This window comes from Rhineura floridana, chromosome 10 (genome assembly GCF_030035675.1).
Source record: "Rhineura floridana isolate rRhiFlo1 chromosome 10, rRhiFlo1.hap2, whole genome shotgun sequence".
Lineage (NCBI taxonomy): Eukaryota > Metazoa > Chordata > Lepidosauria > Squamata > Rhineuridae > Rhineura > Rhineura floridana.
Window position 1 is genome coordinate 59,221,927 of NC_084489.1, and position 24,132 is coordinate 59,246,058.

Consider the following 24,132-nt stretch of genomic DNA (forward strand, 5'->3'; position numbering starts at 1 on the left):
ATGTCCTCCACCATTCTTGAGAACAGCAGCCTAGCTTAAGGATAACAGAGCAAGCCACTTACCTCACACAGCTCTGTCTTCCAACAAAAGGGACCGGGGGGGGGCTCAAAAGGAATGGTGGTGCTGGGGAAATACTGACATTCCCACCCCAGAAACTACCATCAGAGGTGGCTGCTGGACTCTGTCAGATGACATCGCCTCCACTTTTCAGACAGCTCAGTGATGTGACAAAATCAGTTGCTGACAAGATATGCTAATCATCTAGTTGTTCCCAAACCTTTCCCCACATGGACTGCTTGCTGATGGTCTTGGCAGACCACTTAATAATTTTGCTGCCTGTTGCAGATGCTAGAAGCTGCACAATTTTTAAATTTCATATGTATTGCTTCTTTTATTTCTTATATTGTATTTTATTGTATTACAATCTGCATTCCACAAAATTCAAACTGTAATACAATAAAATACAATCTAATAAATAAAAGAAGCAGATCTCCCAGATCCAACTCCAACTTAATATCCTCACATGCAGGGCTATGATGGACCCAATGGTTTATGTACGTGAAAGAACATGCCTGTCTGGAATGTGAGAAACCTTTATTTATTTAATAAACATACTAGCCACTTTCAGGCAAAAGATGCCTTCCAAAGTGGTTTACAACCATATCCAAACAAATACCCCATAAAATATAATACTAAGACCATTTGAACATTTAAACCTCCATTTCCTTCACAAGATATACAACCCAACATACCATCTATTAAAAATAGCCCAAACTAGCTCCAAAAACTAGTATCCATTCTACATAATATAATTAACCCCCAAAGGCTATGGTAAAAAAAAAGTCTTTAGGGCTTGTTTAAAATTAATGAGACATGGGGCTTGATCTCACTTGGAATCACATGGCACAGTTGTGGTGATATTCCCAAAAATGCCATTTTCCACATGCCCACCAACCTGATTGTCTTGCCAGGCAAACTTCTCAATATGGACATCCATAGTATATTTTAAGCTACAGACAGGTTGATATGGGTGCAGACGGTCCATAAGGTAAATTAGTTCCAAACTGTTTAGGGCTTTAAAGGCCATCACCAGCACTTTGAATTGGGCCTAGAAATGCACTAGTGCAGTGGTTCCCAACCTGGGGGCTATGACCCCCGGAGCGCGCGCTAAGTAATCCAGAGGGGGCTGTGAACAGTAAAGAAATGAATTACTTTTTTTTTATATACAAAAGTCTTCACTCCCTGGACGCTGTCTGCTCCCCACTGCCACTGCAGATGACACCTCCTCCTTGCTCCAAATGAGAGGGCTAGACTTTTACCAAAGTGCCAGAGCATCTTTCAGGTGCATCGAGGGCAGGCATCTGTCTATCAAATATATGGCAGACGCCGAAGGAGGTTGAGGGTGGTTATCAGGAAGAAGAGGGGATTACTATCACCAGTTCCCATCTCCTCGCACTACTGCTGCTGACAACACCCTTGATCAGAACAAGAGGAGAGGGCTTTTCTTGAAGTAAAAAGAAGCAAGGCTGCTTTCCCCCTTCCTTCTTGGCAGCCAGCCTGCCTGCCTTTCTTGGCTCCTGCTTTGTTGCCACCTACCAATTATTCTGATTTGCAAGGCCACCCAGATCTCGCCTTCGGCCCAGACGGAACCAAAGAGCAGTGAGGAAGCTCAGGACTTGCTTGCCCCCCATCTCTGAGGCTACGTGTGTGCCAGTGGCCTGCATTTCTTCCACACACATTCCGCCCCCCCAACCTCTCTCTCCCAGATGCTGCAGCAGTTGAGGGTTTCCCCTCTCCCACGTGCCCAAATGCATGCACGCCTGCAGATGCTTGCAGGAGGGGCAGGTGTGTTTATGTATGTGCATGTGCTAGGGATGGGTGAGAATTTTGATCCAGTTCACATTTCAAGCAGAATTTATCAAATTCAGATTTTCCAAAACAATATGAGAACCGAAACACAGCCATCCTTTGAAATTCACATTTATTAGAATTTTCGGATGCAGTTCGCCAACTAAACAATATTTACAAAAATGCATATATTAGGGGAAAGTGTGCATAAAAATTATTACTTGAGTGAAAATAACATGCCAAAAGGCATGAAATGATGAGAAATGGCTTGCAAAAATGTGTACCTTTGTCAAAACTGCCTTCAAAAATGTGTTTATTTGGAGAAATTCACACTAAAATGGTGAAGAATTTTCATGAGGATTTTTTTTTTAATTGCAGATCGCTGTAGAAATGTAGAGAACTGAATTGGACACTTGAATAATGAGAAACTGAGAGAACTGAAACAGACGGATCTTTCCATCTCTAGCGTGCACTGATGTTTTCTGTTCTACTCTGATTCCCCAATTGCACACTAACCAAGTCATCAGTTCTGACGATCATCCCAAGGCCTGAAAGCACTAACCCCCTCCTCAATATATCCATCCTTTTGTCTTCACAATCTAGCATCCCCACTACTACCATACTGCTGCTTCCTTTTTATTATTATTATTATTATTATTATTATTAAAAAGCTGAGCAGGTTGGCTGAGGCTCGGGTGCACATACTGCAGCTGAAATGTATTTATTTATTTATTATTCATTTATATCCCACCTTTCCTCCAAATTGCTGAAGGTGGTGCATATGGTTCCTCCCCACTTTCCATTTTATCCTTACACCAACCCTGTGAGATAGGTTAGGCTGAGACTGTGTCATGCCACCCAGTGGGCTTCATGGCTAGGTGGGGATTTGAACCTGCATCTGTAACCCACTGGTATTTGGAGATAAGATTGTACATCTTCATATGGGGGGGAGGGGATACATATTTGATTTGCATTAAGAAAAGAAAGCAACACCTCCCTGTTTGCAGGGAGCTTTTTATGGAAAGGGATATTTTGAGGTGTGATTTTTGCCACGCACCATTTTTTCCAATTAAAACAGACTAAAATTATAATTAGTGGGGGGGGTCACAAAAATTTTTTAGCTTACAAAGGGTAAGTAGTCATAAATATTGGGAACCACTCCACTAGTGCAATATCAATGTGATATATTCTGACCCCCTGACCCAAGTCAGGAGGCCGCATTTTGCACCAACTGAAGTTTCCAAATCATCTTCAAAGACACCCCCTTATAGAACACATTACAGTAGCCTAACCTGGATGTCACTAGTGGCCTTGATAACTGAGGCAAGGTCCATTCTATCTAGATAGGCTTGCAGTCAGTTTATCAGCCAAAGCTGGTAAAAAGTGCCCTGAGCACTTCCAGTTACTCCAGAAGCATTCTCAGACTGTGAACTAGGTCCTTCAAGAGGAGTGCAACCCCATCTAAACCCAGTTGAAAACTTCTATTCAGGGCAGTCAGTTTCTGAACCCACAACAGCTCTGTCTTGTCTGGATTAAGTTTCAGTTTGTTTACCCTCATCCAACTCAGAACAGCCTCCAGGCATATATTCAAAAGTTCAACAGACTCTCTGGGATCAGCAGAAGTAAAAATGAGATACTGATGGCACTTCAAACCATCATGCCTTCTCCCAGCAATTTCATGTAGATTATATTTGTGGGAAACCTTTGGCTCACCAAATGTTACGACTCCCATCAACCTTAACCTGCATAGCCTGTGGCCAGGGATGATGAGAGCTGTAGTTCAGCAACATATGGAGGGCCAAAGGTTCTCCACACCTGATGTAGATAATGAAAAACAGGAGGCAGAATAGTGCCCTGAGGTAGCCCACAGGTCACTGGCTAAGGGATGGAACAAATATCCACCTGTAGCACCTTCTGAGATTGGTTATCCAGAAAGGACTAGAGCTACCATAACACCCCGCTCCCGCTCCCTCAGTCAGACAGTCCAGAAGAATATCAGGTATGGCATTCAAAAGCTGATGAGAGGCTCAGGAGAATCAATAGGGTTGCACTCCCACCATTCTTTCCTTGGTGTAAGTCATCCTTGGCATAAACTAATGAGGGACCATCAAGGGCCATTAGGACATAGAAACAGGAATGGTTGAAAAATATAAAAGCCAGCCATTATTTGGATCTTTCTCTAGCACTGAGAACATATGAGTCCTTATCATCCACAAAGCAAAACTAGAAGGAGAAATGATTATCCTTCTGTATATGAACAAAGTTGAAGATTAATTTTACATCATACAATAGATCATCTTTATTAATACGTTCAGAGACCAGCAGTCAAACAATATCCAATGATACATACATTTAAGTAAAATGAACAAAATTTTGTTCAATTTAAAATATTTTTAAAAACTATCAAATTATAAAACACCGTGTGGAACCACCAAGGTGCGCTGCTTTATTACTGCAGTGCAATATCTTGCAACTGGGAATGTAACAGAAGGGTAAAAGGTATTTTGTATATAATGCAGAATCTCGGCCTGGGATTCGTTGGATAAGAGGAGTAATAAATCGCTGTCTTAACTCATTATAAAATTCACAATTTAACAGGACATGGTCGATGTTTTCTAAAGAGCCACTGCCACATGGGCAGACACGCTCTAACAGCGGTATTTTTTGATATCTGCCGTTTAATAAGGTAGAGGGTAGAACATTGTATTTGGCCTTCGTGAATGCTTTTCTTATTCTATAGTCCACTAAGATCCTCAGGTGATTCGCAGGCGTATAGGACGAGTTACGTGGTTCCCCATTTATATTGATGTATCTAAAAGAGCGTTGATTTTGTATTTCCGTATCCAAAATTCTTTTGGTGATTAATAAATTAGCTTGTTGGAATCCCATAAAAAGGAGAAAGGGCAGGAATAGGCCTAAAGATGTAAGTTTTAGTACTAAGGAATTTCTGCACTCCGACTGGAAGGAGTCAGTAAGTACTAAGGGAGCCAATCCCACAGGAAGAAACACTAATTTTAACCAAAATTTTAATTTAAAGATCCAAATACGTGATTCCAGTGTTGGAAGACCAGCTTGCAGCCGTAAGATGTTATTTGATACACAGGGTGGGACTCCTAAGATGGACCTAAGAAATTTTGTTTGTACTGTTTCTAATAAAGAGAAGTTTGTACGTGCGCTAGCCTGGGTACCATATAGTAGTTGTGGAACAATTTTGGAGGTAAATACTTTTAAGACTGATGGGATATGTTGGCCACCCTTAGTATAGTAGAAAGAAAGAAGGGCATTTACACTTCTTTGGGCAGTTATCCGCGCACATTTGGCCTGAGCTTGCCAGTTACCCAATGAGTGTAATACTATGCCAAGATATTTATAGATAGTTACTTGTTCTATAGCATTACCCTCCAGATTCCATCGGTGTTTTGTTCGTTTTTTGGTAAAAACCATCCCCTTGGTCTTTTCATAATTGATTACCAATGCCTCAGCCTTACAGTGATTGCTAAGAGCTGAAAGGAGACGCCAAAGACCGACAGATGAAAGAGAAACTAACACAGCGTCATCAGCATATAACAATGTTGAGATTGGTCTATTTGAGAGCGTAGGATGGCGGGAAGGGATTTTTGCAAGGCTTTTAATTAGATCATTCACATAAAAATTGAATAACATTGGGGCCAATATACAGCCTTGTTTTACTCCATTTGTCGTTGGAATATGCCCCGTTAAATTGCCAACACTGTTATATCTGATGTGAACGTAAGTATTTGAATAAAGGGTACGTATAAGTAATAACAGTCTCCTATCTATATTTGCAGATTCTAATTTGGCCCACAGTTTGTCTCTGGGGATTAGGTCAAATGCAGATTTAAAATCTATAAAAGCTGCATATAACCCCCCCCGAGCGCTTTGAATATTTGTCTATTAAATGTTTTAGAACAAGTAGGTGGTCAAGTGTAGAACGGTTTGCCCTAAACCCAGCTTGTTCATCTTCAAGTATATTTTCCTGCTCAAGCCAGAATTGGAGTTTTGCTAGCAGATGTTTAGCATATAATTTGCTGATCACACTCAACAGACTTATGGGTCTGTAATAGATCATCAATAGAAGCTAAATTGGGTAGAATTACCAAGTGGTTGGAGGGCATTTAAACCACCTATCCAACCCTCCCCCAACCTAAGTCCAACATTTAGGTGGGTCAAACATGAGAGTCAAGGGTGATTCCAGACTATCACTATTTTGGGGTGGTATTCAACCACATACCAGCAAATTAAGAACATAAGAAAAGCCTGCTTGATAAGGCCAATGGCCCATCTAGTCCAGCATCCCATTCTCACAGTGGCTAACCAGATGCCTATGGGTAGCCCACAAGCAGAACCTGAATGCAAGAGCACTCTCCTCTCCTGCAGTTTCCAGCAACTGGTATCCAGAACCATACTGTCTCCGACCATGGAGGAAGTTGTAAAATTACAGTTGCGCAGTTCACGATGTGCACTTAAAATTTATTTTGAGGTCTTGCACAATAATGCCACTTTCCTAAAAAGATTGGACTTTTTGTAATTAGGAAAGTGATGGGGAAATGCACTGGAAAGTGTGGGATAACATTTGCTTTGACACATCATCTAAACTCCCCATGAAAACATCCAGATGAATGTTCATAGTCATCTGGAAGTGACCCAAATATTATTACAAATGGATACAGAGGTTTCTTATTTCAGTTACTCTCACTTTAAAGGGGGAGACAAATCTAGACATTTTAAATAGAAAACATTTAACATTTTCACTATGTATTTCTCTTTTGCATAATAATATTATCTAAAAGATAAGCTTTTGTGGAGAAATGGTGCTTCTGAATTACTTTATAAACTCTTTGGGATAAATTGTTGTGCAGATTTGTACCCTGCCTTCTGATGGTATTAACTAGAAAATATTTGCATAACAAACACACTTGAAATAATTAGCTATATTTTAGGAAATGGTTTCTGAAACCTGCCAGGAAGAACTTGTACAAAATGTCTATCCACCTCCATTGTTACCTTAAATGCAACTCTCTCCATAGCAACCAGAAACTTTTCAAGGCAGGAATAAACTAATCCTCTTCGGGTTGCAGAGCACCGCTAAGGAATTATAAAACACTGGACTTCCCAGCAGCTAAATACTTTGAGGGATTCAAAAGGCTGCAAAGCCAAAGATACAGTGTTCTTCCTTTTATCCCTCTGAGAGAAGGTAAGAGGAGAGAATTCAAGATGGAGGTTTCCTTCTAATGCTTTTTCAATGCTAAACTCTTTCTTAATATCATCCTAAAACGAAAACCATTCTTAACCATCACAAGCTCCTCTGCAACAGCCATAAAGTGTTAATTTTCCATCTGACTGTACGCCAGGCACTGCTTTGGCAGGCGCTTTTAACTTGTTCTACTTTTACAGACTCTTAGCACAGCTTTATTGTGCAAAGAAACCTACATTCTTTTATGGTAAATCAGGTCTGATATTGTGTATACCAGGCATGAAAGCTGTACAGAGGATGCTTCCAGTAAAGGAATCCATGCATACACTGCTGTAGGCCAAATTTCCTATTTCAAAGCTAATGTTTGTCTTCTGATGCAGCAGAGAGATTGTACTGGGATGAGGAACATTTTATGAGAGATGTCCTGTGTGGTATCTGAAAATACATTTAGAATAAATTGTATGTCTGTAGGATTATCTTTGCATGGGCGCAAGGGAATCTTGGGTACATTTCTAATAACATTTTGTCGAAATTAACATCTTTGCAACACAATTCTTTCAGCATGTTGAATAAATTATTAGCTTTAAGCCCAAAGGTGATATTACAAATATATTTAAAGTAATGAATGAGCTTAAGTAGATTGGTTCCTGGATGTATCCAAAGGTTTAAGGAGAATTAAAAGCTTTTTTAAATAATATAAAATAAAATTGAACAAAAAAAAAAAACCCAAGAAAAAAATAACTCAGACAAATAACTGTTTCTGATGGTGCACAATCAGACTACAACTTCAGTATTTATCAGACAATTTTGTTGCCTTAAATCAAGATTACTCTTTTTTTATCACGCTGCTTGTGTTAATTAGCTTATCAGTGCCAGGATGTTTATGTTATCACCAACGTTGCCTTGTGCATTGGTCACTGTAATTTTGCTTTCATTTGATTGTCGCTCTCCATTCTTTCTACATTTCTTTTCTCTCTAATCACACTGCTTACATGCTTTGCAACCACCACCATGTGTAAACATGCTCGCCAATTCAGAATTACACTTCAGGCACCTACTGAACTAGGCTATGGTCCACAGAAGGTTATGCCATAATAAAGTTCTAAGTTTTTAAGGTGCCACAGGATTTTCTGTTGTTAATGTCAGTACTGAGATCAATGCCTTGGATCCTACAATGAGTTTGGGGCCATTTTCTCCTCCCTCATCAGCTCCCCCTGCCCGATCCCCCATTGCTTAGGAACCCCACCCCTCAGGCTAAGGAAAGGGTGGGGAGTAAGGTTGCCAGGTCAGAAGCATCCCAAACCCTGAGATTTCAGGGGCAGGCCCTAGTGATGTCATTAAGAATATATGTTAAGCATCAACTGTATGAGTGAGTGTGTGATTGTGTATAAAGTATGAGTTTTGTTATTTATTTTATTTTTATTATGTGCCTGGGCGAGAGGATAGTGTGTTGGGAGGGAGGACCAGAGGGGGCCCCAATCAGTGCAGTGACGGGTAATGGGAGGTATGGCGCTGTGAGGAGGACATGCCAGTTAAGGGGAACTCGGCCAAGACAATTGGTGGCTGTGCCGTGTTCCGGTCCTCCTCACACCCACAGGATTGCTGGTAGTTCTATCAGCTCTCGGATCTCCAGTTGCTGCTTTTTAATGCCAGATCGGTAAATAATAAAACCTCCTTCATCCATGATCTAATTGTGGATGAGGCGGCCAATCTGGCATGTATTACCGAAACCTGGGTGAGCGACCTGGGAGGTATTAATCTCTCCCAGTTGTGCCCACCTGGGTATTCGGTCCAGCATCTGGGTCGATCTGAGGGTCGGGGAGGGGGAATCTCTGTGGTCTATAAAAGTTCCATCCCTCTCGTTAGGCACCCTATCCAGGTGGCTAATGGCCTGGAGTGTCTGCACATTGCGTTGGGTCAGCGAGACAGACTGGGATTACTGTTGGTGTACCGTCTACCCTGCTGCCCAACAGCCTCCCTAACTAAGCTGACAGAGGTGGTCTCGGATTTGGTGTTGCGATCCCCCAAACTTTTGGTATTGGGGGATCTCAACATTCATGCCGAGACTGCTTTGTCTGGAGCGGCTCAGGACTTCATGACCTCCATGACAGCCATGGGACTGTCTCAGTTTGTTACTGGCCCTACGCATGTAGACTTGATTTTTGCCACTGGGCTAGGGGAAGCTGATCTGGGAGTGAGGAATTTTACATCTATTCCTTTGTCATGGACAGATCACCGCCTATTGAGATTTAGACTCACATTGTCTTCTCCCCTCTGCAAGGGTGGAGGACCAATTAAGATGGTCCGTCCCCGGAGACTAATGAATCCTGAGGGATTTCAAAGGGCTCTGGGGAAATTTCCGGCTGATAAAACTGACGATTCTGTCGAAACCCTGGTCACTCTGTGGAATATGGAAATGACCCGGGCAGTTGACACAATCGCCTCGGTGCGCCCTCTCCTTTGCAGAGCTCAATTGGCTCCTTGGTTTACCTCGGAGCTAAGAGTGATGAAGCAAGAAAGGAGACGGCTTGAGTGCAAATGGAGGCGAACTCCCGACGGCTGTAATTATGCTCTTGTGAAGGCCTCTACCAAACGCTATGTGAAGGTGGTGAGGGCAGCAAAGAAGCAGTACTTTGCTGCCTCCATTCAGTCATCTTGTAACCGCCCAGCGGAACTTTATAAAGTTGTCTGGGGACTTTTACACTCTGGTCCTCCGGACGCAATACCACCATCAATAGCCCGCTGTAATGAGTTTGCGAGGCACTTCCAAGATAAGATCACAAACATCCGCCGGGACCTTGACTCCAATATTGTAGCAGTTGAACCTAATGAAGTGTCCAGAACACAGTCCTGTCCGGTTTTATTGGATGAGTTTCAGTTGGTACAGCTCGAGGATGTGGACAAGGTGCTTGGACAGGTGCGGGCGACCACTTCTGCTCTGGATCCTTGCCCCTCATGGCTAATAAAAACTAGTAGGAATGGAACAGCCGGCTGGGCCAAGGAGGTGATTAATGCCTCTTTACGAGAGGGAGTGGTCCCACTTTGCCTGAAACAGGCGGTGGTGAGACCACTCCTAAAAAAGCCCTCCTTGGACCCCGATAATTTCAACAACTATAGACCGGTAGCAAATGTTCCATTTCTGGGCAAGGTTCTAGAGCGCGTGGTCGCTCACCAACTCCAGGCTCTCTTGGATGAAACTGATTATCTGGATCCATTTCAATCGGGCTTTTGGCCGGGGTTTGGTACAGAAACGGCCTTGGTCGCCCTGTATGATGACTTCTGTCGGGAGAAAGACAGAGGGAGTGTAACTCTGTTGGTTCTCCTTGATCTCTCGGCGGCTTTTGATACCATCGACCATGGTATCCTTCTGGGGCGACTCACGGATTTAGGAGTTGGAGGCACTGCTTGGCAGTGGCTGTGCTCCTATCTTGAGAATCGTCTCCAGAAGGTAATGCTTGGGGAACATTACTCGAGTCCCTGGGTACTCCAATATGGGGTCCCGCAGGGTTCAGTTCTGTCCCGCATGCTCTTTAATATCTATATGAAGCCGCTGGGTGAGGTCATCAGGAGTTTTGGAGTGCGTTTCCAGCAATATGCTGATGATACGCAGCTCTATTTCTCCTTTTCATCTTCTTCAGGTGAGGCTGTCAATGTACTGAACCGCTGCCTGGCCGCGATAATGGACTGGATGAGAGCTAATAAACTGAAACTCAATCCTGACAAGACTGAGATGCTGTTGGTGGGGGGGCTCTCTGCCCAGATGGTAGATGTCAGACCTGCCCTGGATGGGGTTACACTCCCCCTAAAGGAGCAGGTCCGTAGTTTGGGGGTCTTATTAGATCCGCTCCTGTCACTTGAGGCCCAGGTAGCCTCGGTGGCACGGAATGCGTTCTACCAGCTTCGGCTGGTAGCCCAACTACGACCCTATCTGGACAGGGAGAACCTCGCCTCAGTTATTCACGCTCTGGTAACCTCTAGATTGGATTACTGTAATGCACTCTACGTAGGGTTACCTTTGAAGACGATTCGGAAACTTCAGCTAGTGCAGAATGCTGCGGCCAGAGTTCTTACTTGGACGAAGAAATTTGACCATATAACACCTATTCTGGCCCAACTGCACTGGCTACCAATATGTTTCTGGGCCAGATTCAAAGTGTTGGTTCTTACCTATAAAGCCCTTAACGGCATTGGACCGCAATATCTGATGGAACGCCTCTCTCGCTATGTACCGACCCGTTCACTGCACTCGACGTCCAAGGCCCTTCTCCGGGTCCCAACTCATAGGGAAGCCTGGAGAACAGCAACTAGATCTAGGGCCTTCTCCGTGGTGGCCCCCGAATTATGGAATGCCCTCCCAGATGAGATACGCCTGGCGCCTTCCTTGTTATCCTTTCGGCGCCAGGTAAAAACCTACCTCTTTGCCCAGGCATTTTAAGCTTAATTTTTAATTTTAATTTTAAACTTAAACTGTAATTGCAATTTTTATTTTAATTTGTATTCTAATTTTGTTTTTAAATATGTTTTTATAATTGTATACTGCAATCCACACTTGTTCGTATTTTAAATGTGGTTTTATCTTGTACACCGCCCTGAGAGCTTGTTGCTATAGGGCGGTTTAAAAGTGCAATTAAATAAATAAAAAATAAATAAATAAATAAACCACAGTTGCTTGGAGCATACCACTCAAACAAACAAAAAATATCCAATGGGAAATTAAGATAGAAATCTTATTTATTTAATTATTTTATTTATTTATTAGATTTTTATCCTGCCCTTCCTCCCAGTAGGAGCCCAGGGCGGCAATCTTAGCTAAATGAGTGTGTTTCCAGGTCCAGCTGAAGTGATGGGATCATTCCTTCTCACCAGATTAGGGATCCTGGGTAGGGAACACTTTAATTTAGCCTACGTTTTTCTGGCAGGAAGGGTTTCAGTACCTTCAGGCCAAACCAGTCACCAGAAGGCCATTGTTGGAAAAAGGGAGTCTAGTATTGTGGGGATGTTAGATGGGAGCACTTAGTAGTAAAGATGGATGTCCTTGAAGGCTGCAATTGTAAACACACTTACTAAGGGATTAAGCTTCATAGAACTCAGTAGGACTTACTTCTGAGTAGATATGGTTAAGATTATGCTGTTGGTAAGGCTTGAGTAGACATCCATATCCAAGCAGGGTTGGCAACCCCTGTCTGGAATGCCCTGCCATTGCCTTTTAATGTGGCTGCTGCAAACCTGTTTGCAGACTTGACCCTTCACTGCAGAGAGAGGTTTGAGAAGTGTGTAAGAGTTGAGATTTCTTGTCTACCCTGTGGGCTGCTGTAAACTCACTTTAACAGCCAACCCAATTCCAGTGGGTCATAACTGACAGAGAGAAAACACACATGGTTTGGTCTACCGTCACAGGCAGAAGATTGGGAACAGCAGCAATTGAAGCCATACTTTCCAGTATATGAATTCTCTTTTACCACTATTGGGCAAGAAACAAACCATCATGCAAACAACGAAGCATAATCAGTGGGTTTAAGGGGGTTGAACTGAGTGCATGGAACCACTGTTGTTACTTTTATGGATGTAAGGGAGTGAAGTCAGAGATAAATGAAATGAAAAGAGAAAAAAGAAAAAGACAGTGATGATTTATTAAATGCAATACCATACCAATCACATCAAGATTCCTATAAGACAGAAAATTCAGCATCCCTCAACCAGTCAGGGTTCCTAACCAAAAAACAAAACTAAAGAAAACTGGCAGCCAGACAGCCAAGGTCACAGAAATCCCCATGCAGCCCAATCTGACCCAGGGGCTGCAGTTACTATAGAATGCTGTGGCATGATTGCTGACATGAGTGAGACTGTATCAGCACATAACTTCTCTGCTCTGAAATCTGCACTGGTTGCTGATTTGCTACCAGGCCAAGTTCAAGGTGTGCTTTCCATGACATGGGTGCCACTTGTACTTGTTCAGCTCTTATAAGAAATCGATCCTTTAGTGTGACAGCACCTACAGTTTAGAACTCTGCCTACTGACATTAGGCAGGCACCTTCATTATACCCTTTTCAACACCTGCTGAAAACATTTTTGTTGAGGCAAGTCCACCCAGACATATAGAAGCTATTATGCTTTTTATTTGTTTTTAACTCATTATCGCTATTATTATTTTGAATGTTTTGAATACCTGTTTTTAACTGTTTTTGCCAATACTTTTATTGTTTTAATTCCTTCTGTAAACCACTTTGAGGCTTTTTACAATAAAGTGGTATATAAATGTTGTAAGTAAAATACATAAATAAATTTCAGAGTCACTGTGGCCCTTGGGTCTCTTTCCTTTTTTAGGAACAAAGAAATATGTCTTATACTGACTCAGGCCATTTGGTACTATCTAGCTCAGTACTGATGACATGGACTAGCATTGCCTCTCCAGGATTCCAGGCCTTTTCCAAATATTGGATTTTGGTCTTTTGCATGCAAAGCATGTGCCCTACCACTGAGCTACAGCCCTTCCCCTGTTTAAAAATTATCTTTTAAAATTGCTCTTTTCAATTCATTAATGAATGTGCAACATACTTAGGACGGATCCACACCATGCGTTTAAAGCATATTCAACATATATTTGAAGCACTTGAATCCCACCACAGAATTATGGGAACTGTAGTTTGTTAAAGGGTGATGGGAACTATAACTATGAGGGGGAAACTACACTTCCCAGGTTTCTTTAGGGGACGTCATGCACTTTAAATGCAAGTTGGATGTGCTTTAAATGTATTATGTGGATCTGCATTACTTCATAAAATTTGCCTGCATATAAATAATTAAATCATTAATTATGTTTTTAAATGGAAATCAGCTACAAAGTTTACTTGGTGACCATAGGCTACTACCATCTCTCAGCCTAATCTGCTCCTTGGGATGAAAAAAACAGAGGGAACCATGACTACCCCAAGGAAGAAGGGCACACTGAAAATGTAGAGGAAATAATGATGTACAACCATAGTGTGAAATCCGATACTTATCCGGACATAGTATGAAGAAATATTTATATAAGCATGCCTGTCAAAGATGTTTATTATTTACACAATGTATAATAAATGTATTCAATGGGGCTTACTCAAACAGGGAAGCATGCACTGGACTGCAGTCTCAAATGATAAAGAACTTCATTCACCCAACCCAACATTCAGCATCATGCCACTTTAAGCTGTTTGGAACTGTTTTATACTTGTTTTATGGTTATTGAAATTTAAATGGATTTATTTCTTGTTATGAGCTGCCTTGGTTTCCAACCCTACCTCACAGGATTGTTGGAAAGATTCCATATACACATACACTGGAGATGTAAAAAGACATACACCCTGTTTAATAGTTTGTTGTCAAAACCAGTTGGTCATTGCAGAACATTTTTTAAAAAATCAGTATTAGTTTCCTACCAAATAAAAGCATTGACCTTTGGATGAAGGATGGGTAATATATTCTAATTCTAATAATAATTCTAATTAAGCCTTGCCTAGTTGCTTTAAAAGAAAAAGGACTGGAGGGGGAGAGAAAGATTTATAACACAATCCTTTGTATGTTCACTCAGATGCCCCATTGATTTAAAGCACAATCCTAACCATGTCTGCTCAAAAGTAAGTCCTACTGAATTCAGTGGGATTTACTTTCAGGTGTGTGAGATTAGCATTGCAGCTTTACTCCCAGAAAAGTGGATATAGAAATAAAGGTTCATATTGGGGAGGTTTTCAAAACAGGAAATGTATTAGACAAATAAACTGCCCTCTTCAAAAGCCCAGGAAAATTTAAACTTGTTTGACTCCTTATAGTTAGAATAGTACAGCATATTGTAATGGCATCATGATCTGCAGCATGTATACTTCTTCAAATTTCTGTTCAAAAATTGTTTGAAAGATAAAATGTATAATATGCTATTTTTGCAAGTAATTAAAAAAACCTGCACATACATTTTATTATAATCATAATAACTGAAATTGTTTATGGAGTATGCCTACCAAGTTCCTGCTGTGATCTTTCAGTTCTAGATTTCCTGGTATATTATTGTAGAAAAGCAATATTACTGCTGCTGAAAGTTATACACTCACTTAACTTCTGATGTGCAGACAAACAGGAAAATGAAACTGTTTTCAGGATTTCAATGGGTTCTAGCTATTGTTTGGAGATCAGCATATGTCTTGTCAATCACAACCCTGACTTTACTTATTGGCTAAAAACCTGAAAGGGAAGGGATTAGAGCAGCTGGCTTCTAATAGAAGTTGCAGGAGGATGGCTGGCTGACATTTTGATGTATATCTCTTGAACCAGACCACCTAGAAATTTAATTTTTTTTGAGGAAAGCTAAGAGTCCAGAGATTGGGATGACTCACTCAGAGACCCAGAGAGGACCCCCCAAAAACAGAGTCTCTGAGCAAAAACCGGAGATCTGGCAACCCTATGGGAGGCATGTGACTGGTTGCAGGGAGGAAATGGGGATGGGAAAATTTTCCTTCCATGAACTTCGTAAAGTTAACTTGACTTAGGATCTAATCATGTTAATTCAAGGTCCATGTGGTAAATCATGAAGTGCATTTATCATGGCAGTATCAAAATAAATGAAAGGGATATAGAGCATCCTATGTTGAAGGTACTCCAAATAGATACATTTACAATGGAGGCTAAACAGGGCCAGCCCAAGACATTTTGCTGCCTAAGGTGAAGGACAAGATGGTGCCCCCCTCATTTCATGACAAAAGCCAATCAGACATGGAGTTGAATCTTACTTCAACATTGGCAATGGGACAAGGTCCCCCACTACACCTGAGGGCACCAGTCATAGCCAGGCCATGTGGCACTCACAGCTCTGTCCACTCTCCACCCTAAGAATCTAGAGTCTGAGGGGCCTGCCCCACCCTGCCTGACATTAGGGCCAGTCCTAATGCTAAAGAAAAAGACCTTTCCTCATCTCCTATTGCAGAGTAAATGTGAAGGACACTCAGACAATGGTGTGTGATTTGAGAACGGGGCTGGGATTTTTTTCTTCATTTAATCTTCAGATTTTATGACTATTCTGACCTACAGCAGGGCTTCAAGGTGGCTCAGTTACACAAGTAATTGGTGTAATTTACATGTTTGCATAAGGAAGGTTTTAACCTCCACATCTCCACTGAAAAGGATCAGGTAGCAGATGATGGGGAAAGAAGTCTGCCTGAGACCCTAGAGAGTCTCTGACAGCACCGCACTAGATGGACAAATAATTTGACCTGCTATGGGGCAGCTTCCTATATTCTTATTGTCCTTTTTATGTGTGAAGAGTTGGAGGGAATGCAATCCAACCCACAGATGTCTAGCAATGATGTTCAGGGTGCAAGGATTACATTCTGTAAGGAACACTGGGGAGGGGAGGTAACTGTGGCCTGTTGTCTCACATATCAGTACTAGCAATATAATAAGGCCAACATTCAAATGTGAGAGGCCACCGGAAATCCATGAAATGGCAGGTCCATGAGGAAGCATTCATAATTGAAACCTGTTCACCATATCCATAGCTCCAAACCAGCATCACATATTCTTTGATTGTTGCTGATGCTGAGACTGTCAACACCACTGGGATCACCCATGTGATGAGCAAAGTTAAGTTATTATGGCCCCTGTTGGCACACCTGGATATGTTTTCTGCAACCTCCCATGTATAGGTGCTGCATTTAGAGTCCATTCTCACATTAAATACTAGCTCTAAAATGGTGCCATATTGGTTGAGGATAACTTCAGGATAGTATGTAGATTAGTGATAGGAAACCTATGGACCTCCAAATGTTATTAGGGCAAAATGTGCATAACAATGAATATATTGCTGGAAACAATGTACAAAATGCATTATATTAGGAGAAATCGCTTGCAAAATGTGTACATTAGTCAAACCTGCATACAAATGTGTTTTGTAGGAGAAATTTTCACTAAAATGCTGCACTAAGAAAAAATCGCAAATTGCTGCAGAACTTAAGATTGGAAATATGAAAAACTGGGAGAAATGAAATTGACCCTTTCCACCTTAAACCAATTTAAAACAAATACAGGTGAAAACATCACCTTAAAAGCAAGATAAAGTTAATAAAATCTTTAAAACAAAGATAGGTAACTACTAAATCGTATATCTGGATAGGCTTCCCAAAACAGAAAAGTTTTCAGCAGGCATCTGCCTAATGTCAATAGGCAGGGAGTTCCAAGGCACAGGTGCTTCCACACTGATCACCAACAGCAAGCCTATGTAGTCCAACTAAGTGTCTCATGATAGTATCATGCTGGATATAAATAATTTTTCCTTCATTATGTGGGGACGCCCTCAGTGACAACTGGCTTAATTTTGTCCTGGTTTCTGAGTTCAGTACAGACCATTATGGTCCAACAGAGACCAGTGAGACCAGCGTCTGATGTAATGGTTAGGAAGAGTCAGGTTCAAATCACCACTAAGCCATTAAGCTAAGTGGATGATCTAGGGCAAGTTATTTTCTCTCAACCTAAGCTACCTCATAGGGTTGTGAGGATAAAATGGGGGTATGCTGCCTTGAGCCCTTGAAGAAAAGGTGGGACATAAATGTAATATATAAATAAATTAGATGTAGAACCCGTGTACTGTTTCCTATGAGCTCAGTGGCTCATAGGTTCATGTTCATTGTTGTGACTGGAATGTATGCTTGCTTAGTGCTATTGCTTATATGCACCTTTCACTGAATTTCCCTAGTCCTTGCATTATGCAGTGAAAGCAAAACCTGTGACCTTTTCATAAACTTATCACAGAAACCTATCATTACCAAATCTGTTAATGAGAAAAGAGTGATTTACCAGAAATATATATTATTATCATTGGGGGCAGTGAGAGGAATGATCCATCTGAGTCACTCCTTTGCTGTGTAACGCTGCTGAACCATTCTGCCCACAACTGACTTAGCTTCCTGCTGCTAATTCCCTACAGACCCCCATTGTTCAGAAACAGCTTGTCACTGCAAATCAGCTTAGCCAACTAATTAATAAATCCTTCCAAACCTACTGCAGCCACTCTAATTAAGGGGTCCCCCCCCAATCTTTATTATAAAAATTCTTCAGGTTTCAAGTTCAAAGCTGCGAACTGTAAACTACAATTCAATACCCACAACGCTAACACAGGCTACAAGAAGAGGAGGAAATGTGTTTCCTGACTACCTACTCTATCCTCTATCTAGCATCTTTGACTTTTATATTTGGCCCAAATACTGCAGGAACGCAGCCTGATGAACAACTAAAGGAGGACAGCAGTTCTGTCTCCCAGTACAGCTATTTGAAGGTTGATTTAGGTATCATGTCAGCTAACAACTACAGTGAACACCACCAGAACCAATCAAGAGATATTATCAAGATAATGCTGGAGAGAACTGTTTGTCCGCAAAGGATTTATGGGATGCAAGAGGACTGTAATCTGGTCAGTGAGTCAAGTGGTATATGGGAAATTGTGTGGATAATTTACTAAGAGCAAAACCTTCCTTTTCATGCTTTTGACCACCCAGCTCAACAAAAAGGAATGTGTTGCTTATATATTTATTCTTTGAATATATTGTTTTGAAAAGATGCACTATGTTCTTCAAGCATATGTGTACATTTTTCTTATCATTTAGTTTTTTTCTAATTGATTTTGTGTGTGTTTTTAAAAACCAAACAAACATCTAAATAATCAATTCCACTTCTACTATAGCATTTACACAGCCACTGGAGAAGGTATTAAGTACATCAAAGTCATATCTATGTGGTTAGGGATTTACAGTAAGTAAAATGGTTCTCTGCAACTTCCTAGGCTAGTTTTATTTTGCCAAGCTCAAGCTTATTTCAGATCCATTTGCCGTTTCCTGCAAGCCTAAAGTTCAAATTGCTGGTAATGTGCAAATGATTCAGATTAAAGGCCTTTCAGAAATTCATTCACACAACTGATAATTACATGAATGGCATCTCATCTAGTAAGGCCCTAAGAATATTTATTACAAGCATGTCTTTCTCTCAGTCTGTCAATTTTTGGAGTATAGGAACCTGTTCCTTGACTTTTGAAATCCAAGGTAGTGCAGCGTTTAGAACAGGGGTGGGGAACCTTTTTTAGACCCAGGGCAAAAGGCTAGTTTCTACACACACTCACACACCCCTCTCTATCCTTCATCCAGGCAACCAAGAGGCATTGTGAGAGTTCAAGGATGCATTTCAGCCAGGCAAAAATGCTCAGTGTGGTGGGGGGGAAGGGGTTGAAGTAGAGCTGGCAAGGGGTGTGACTGAGGAAGTGCTGTGGCCTGAGAAGAGTCCCAAGAACCAGACAGATGAATATGAAGGGTTGCATTTGACCCCTGGGCCTGAGGTTCCCCATTCCTGGTGTAACGTATTAAATTTAGATGTGGGAAACACATCTACCTGTTAAGCTTGCCGGGTAGCTTTGGCCAGGTTGGTCTCTTTCTAGTTAAGCATTTAGGTATACACTCCCCAAATGCAAAGATAAACACAGAAGTCCCCACATGCTCCTCCAACCACCTCACTACCAACGCCACTTCCAGGACCCTACATCACAGCATGTACACTATCATGGCTCCTAAAACAGTAGTAGCAAGGAAGGGGTAGCTGTGGTGGAAACGATAGATATGAAGGTGGCTGAAGCAAGGGTTTGTTTGTTTTCAGAGCAAATAACAAGAGGTGTGAATGAATGGTGCCTGAGCCTATGAAGAGCTACTTCCAGCCAGGGTACGCAATACTGAGGCTGTAAACACACCAGTCACCAGATCAAAGCATTTCCATTAGCCACACCTGGAGGGGGAACAGGTTGATCTGCCAATCAGTTGCGAAATCTCTTTGAAGTTGAATTATTTTTTTAAAAGCATACACTCAAGCTGCTCCCACCAGGTTTTACAGTAAAAAGGGGCAGGGTTTGACTAGTGTCGTGTGCCCCAGTTTGAAGAAGAGAGAGGCAGAGACGCACTGGAACCGACAGAACAGTGAGTGTGTTTCTACCCTCAGTTAGATGGACCTGGTACAAGTCAACTTCTATATGGAGTTTTTTCTCTTTGAGAGAACAGAGCAAAGGGATCTGATGAAGAGCAGTGGAAGCTGGTCCATTAGGGCAAATGAGGTGCTGCCCCACCAACCTTAGTCTGCCCTCAGCCCCCACCCCCACCTGCCTTCTTACAACCAGCCTTGCTGTTAGCTTCCTCTTCTTCAGTCTCGGTTTTGCCCTTGTAGAACTCAGCAGGGAGGGGAATGGGGACAAAATTAGTATTACTTGACTCTGCTTGTCATTGCCTCTGGCTCCACCTGGTGTTAGTCTCCCTGCCTTCAGCCCTACCAGTCCCAATGGACACCAAGAGCCAGTGTAATGATGAGAGCCAGTGTGGTGTAGTGGTTAAGCTGTTGGACTATGACCTGGGTTCGAATCCCCATACAGCCACGAAGCTCACTGGGTGACCTTGGGCCAGTCACTGCCTCTCAGCCTCAGAGGAAGGCAATGGTAAACCCCCTCTGAATACTGGTTACCATGAAAACCCTATTCATAGGGTTGCCATAAGTCGGGATCGACTTGAAAGCAGTCCATATCATATACTGCTAATGATAGGATGTGCTATACTTGAAACATAGTAGGCAATTTGGAGTGCTTCTTTTGAGGTTTGCCTCTGCTGGCTCTTTCAGTCTTCTGTTCCTGTTCTGCAGTCCAGCTCAGAGGTCATATCTGAGACCGGAAGCAGTCTAATTTGTACCCCTTCTGGTATTCATTGGGACTTGATGCTGAACCCTGTTTGACATTGATCATTGTTTTTCTTATTCACAGTGCCTTGAACCAGATACTTTGATATTAATTGCTGGAGGGCATTTAGAAGGCCATCTTAGTGAAGATGTATTCCAGAAAATTTCCCTCATTCTTCTCTATTTTATCACTCATCAAAAAGACATCTGTTCATCAACTCTCAGTTTGAGGGACAGGGACTATAATTTTTACCTGAGCAGTATGCTCAATTTAAGAAGCAATGAAGACTGCCATTATTTCTCTTGGAATGAAACTGAAGACGTAGTGGAGGCAATAAGGAAACACTTTAAAATATCTGAAAACCAGGTAAAAATAAAGCAAGAGAAAACCTAGGTAAAATGCTGAGCAGATTCTTTTAGCTGGCTGTGCTCACTGTTCCCCAAGTACAATGACATTTATATGGGGTGATTATTCACATTATGTATGTTTTAAACATAATCACTTTTTGTGAATCAAAACCACTACATGGTTGACTAGGCTGTGCAGCATTTGTCCTAGCAACTGTCCTTGTGAATATTTTGATGCATATTGGGGTCATGGCTTGCCACCTGCTGCCCAAACTTGAAGGATATGATGAGCTATGAATTCAACACAAAGCAATGAAGTTCATAGGAAATTAACTTCCTAATCAGCTTCATCCATGAACTTTTCAACGTTTATGTAGATTAAAAGCAGTGGAAAAAGCGGTCAGGAATGGAAAGCTGTAGAGTGTGCACAAAACATTGAGTTTAGAATACTGGTGAGAATTTCCAGAAGAACACAATCCGCTTTTATCACTCTTGCAAAGGGGCAATATCTTGACTCTTGAGGCTGTTTCATATGAATGTTCCTGCCTTGCTGTACAGGTTTGACTTAGAAGGAGCTGGACCAGATGAAATGAGTTCAAATCTGGGGAAATTTGCATACAATATCCCTATTACATATGCCCCAGAAAACATGGAACTGTTGGACTTGCCATCAGTGTTCCCACAATGAAGTCCAGAGGGGAACTTATGTGTGTGGAATGGAAAGGGGTATGCTATTAATTAGGATAGAGAGCTTACCCACAGCTGATGTGTGGTTTTGGGCAAGCAAATACATGAGCTGAGGTTTTCTTCTTGGTAAATTCTTTTCTTTTAGAGTATAATAGAATTTATTGAATTAGTCCACAACCACATCAAAGAACAAAATAAAATACATTTAGACCCCACATAAAATTAAAATATATTTAAAAGTCCACATGAAAGTATACATGAAAGCATTACATTTTTTACTAAAACTAGACATTGAAAATTAAACAAAAATAGGGGAAATACATGACAGAATCAATTTATATCCTCAAAACCTCCATCACTGTTGTCTGCAATGGATTCCAAATATATTTTCCTGAGGCTGGAATTCTGTACTCTGCTAGTGAACATATTTTATATCTGAATGCTAAAAGGTCTGTGCATTGTCTGGTATCTGACAGGAGTAAAAAGAACATATTTATAGGCATCCTTGCATATCATGGAGAACATCCTACTTTCTATGATAAAACATTCAGTTTAAGGGCCAACTCATAGGCTCTTTTACAAGATATGTGGCCATAGCAAAACAGGAAGCAAAATGCTCAGACCTGTGGCTAGAGTTAATGTATGCTGCTGCTGAACAACAGAAACATACCTCATTATTTGCTTTTTCTCTTAATGTGTAATGTCTAGTTAGGGAACACCCACTTAATCCAGCACCAGCACCACCACCTTTGACATCCAGTAACATAGAACAGGGATGTTCACATGGCAAGCATACAAACTGTTATCACATGGTTTTCTAAAAAGACATCATTATTGTATTGTTTTATTTAACACAATTTACATACTGCTTGATTGTAATAAAACCTCTAAGTGGTTTACAAAAAATAACATTAAAATTATCAATAAAAACAGTCAAAATCAGGTTTTTAAAAACATTCAAAAGATAATTAAAATCAACAGTAACATAAAAAGAGATTAAAACATATTCCAGTTTCTACATGTCTGGATAAACTTGCCTAAACAAAAATGTTTTAAGCAGACGTTGAAAAGAGTACAGTGAACATGCCTGCCTGATAGCTGTGCTCTCTCTCCACGATCCGAGGCGGTATGCTTCTGAATATCAGTTGCAGGAGAGGAGAGTGCACTCGCACTCAAGTCTTGCTTGGGGGCTTCCCACAGACATCTTGATGGCCACTATGAGAACAGGATGGTGAACAAGATGGGCCACTGGCCTGATCCAGCAGGGCTCTTCTTATGTTCTTAATAGGCAGGGAGTTCCAAAGTGTGGGTGTGGCCACACTAAAAGACTGATTTCTTACAAGCTTGGAATAAGTATTATATGGCACCTGTAGCAGTGTCAGTTCTATAGATTGAAGCAGTCAAGTGGGCACATACGTAGTAAGGCAATCCCACAAGTAAGCGGGTCCAAAGTTCTTAAGGATTTTATATACAACACTGTGAACTTGGCCTGGTAGCATATTGGTAACCAGTGCAGATCTCTGAGCAGAGGTGTTATATGATGACAGATTCTCACTCCTGTTAGCAACCGTGTGCATTCTGCACTAACTGCAGTTTGCAGATCAAGCACAAGGAAAGCCTCACATAGAATGCATTGCAGTAATTACAGCATTGCAGTAATTCAGTCTTGAAGTCACCAGTGCCTGAAATACTATGATCAGGCTCCAGGAATGACTGTAGATGTTGTATCAGGGACACACAGCTGGTAAAATTATAGTGAGAGCAACCAGGAACTAGACACATGGCTGCTGCTTTAGGTGGTGAGTGTACATCTACTGTAACATTTTGTTTAAGCCTGAGTTTTACATCCTCTAACTGTACATCAGCTGTTAACACTTCAAAAGCAAACTGTGTGAGGGGGATTCACAAGCAAGTGCAGGATTAGCCAATATGGTGTTCTCTAGATGCTGTTGGACTACAACTCCCAACATCCCTCACCACTGGCTAAACTGGCTGGGGCTGATGGGAACTGGGAGTTCAACAATATATGGAGGGCACCATGTTGACTAATCCTGAGCTAGTGCATCTCCCTCAAAAAAAGTTTGTCAAATGTTACAGCCAGTAGTGCCTAATAAGCAGGACGACCCTCAGATGCAACAGGAATGGCTTACCACATATTTTGAAGTCAAATAACTCACATTGCCATCTAAAGGGGGTGGGGCAGTAAGATCACAACACTACCTAACTGTACCACTTGTTAACAGCAGCCATGTGAAATCATGAAGGGCAGCAATTAAGTTGTGTTTCCTATTTCACTACAACCAGGTAACATTCTAAAGAT

General features: G+C 41.5%; 1 protein-coding gene across 1 annotated transcript in view; it reads left to right on the forward strand.

The window, feature by feature from the left end:
* Nucleotides 1-6,983: 6,983 nt before the first annotated feature.
* SLC39A12 (solute carrier family 39 member 12) overlaps nucleotides 6,984-24,132 on the forward strand; it is a 60,240-nt gene continuing 43,091 nt past the window's right edge. The window contains exons 1-3 of the mRNA XM_061585685.1: nucleotides 6,984-7,063; nucleotides 18,293-18,492; nucleotides 20,863-21,144. Of these exons, the coding sequence (XP_061441669.1) occupies nucleotides 18,373-18,492; nucleotides 20,863-21,144 (402 nt within the window). The 5' untranslated portion in view covers nucleotides 6,984-7,063; nucleotides 18,293-18,372. The remainder of the gene's footprint in view (nucleotides 7,064-18,292; nucleotides 18,493-20,862; nucleotides 21,145-24,132) is intronic.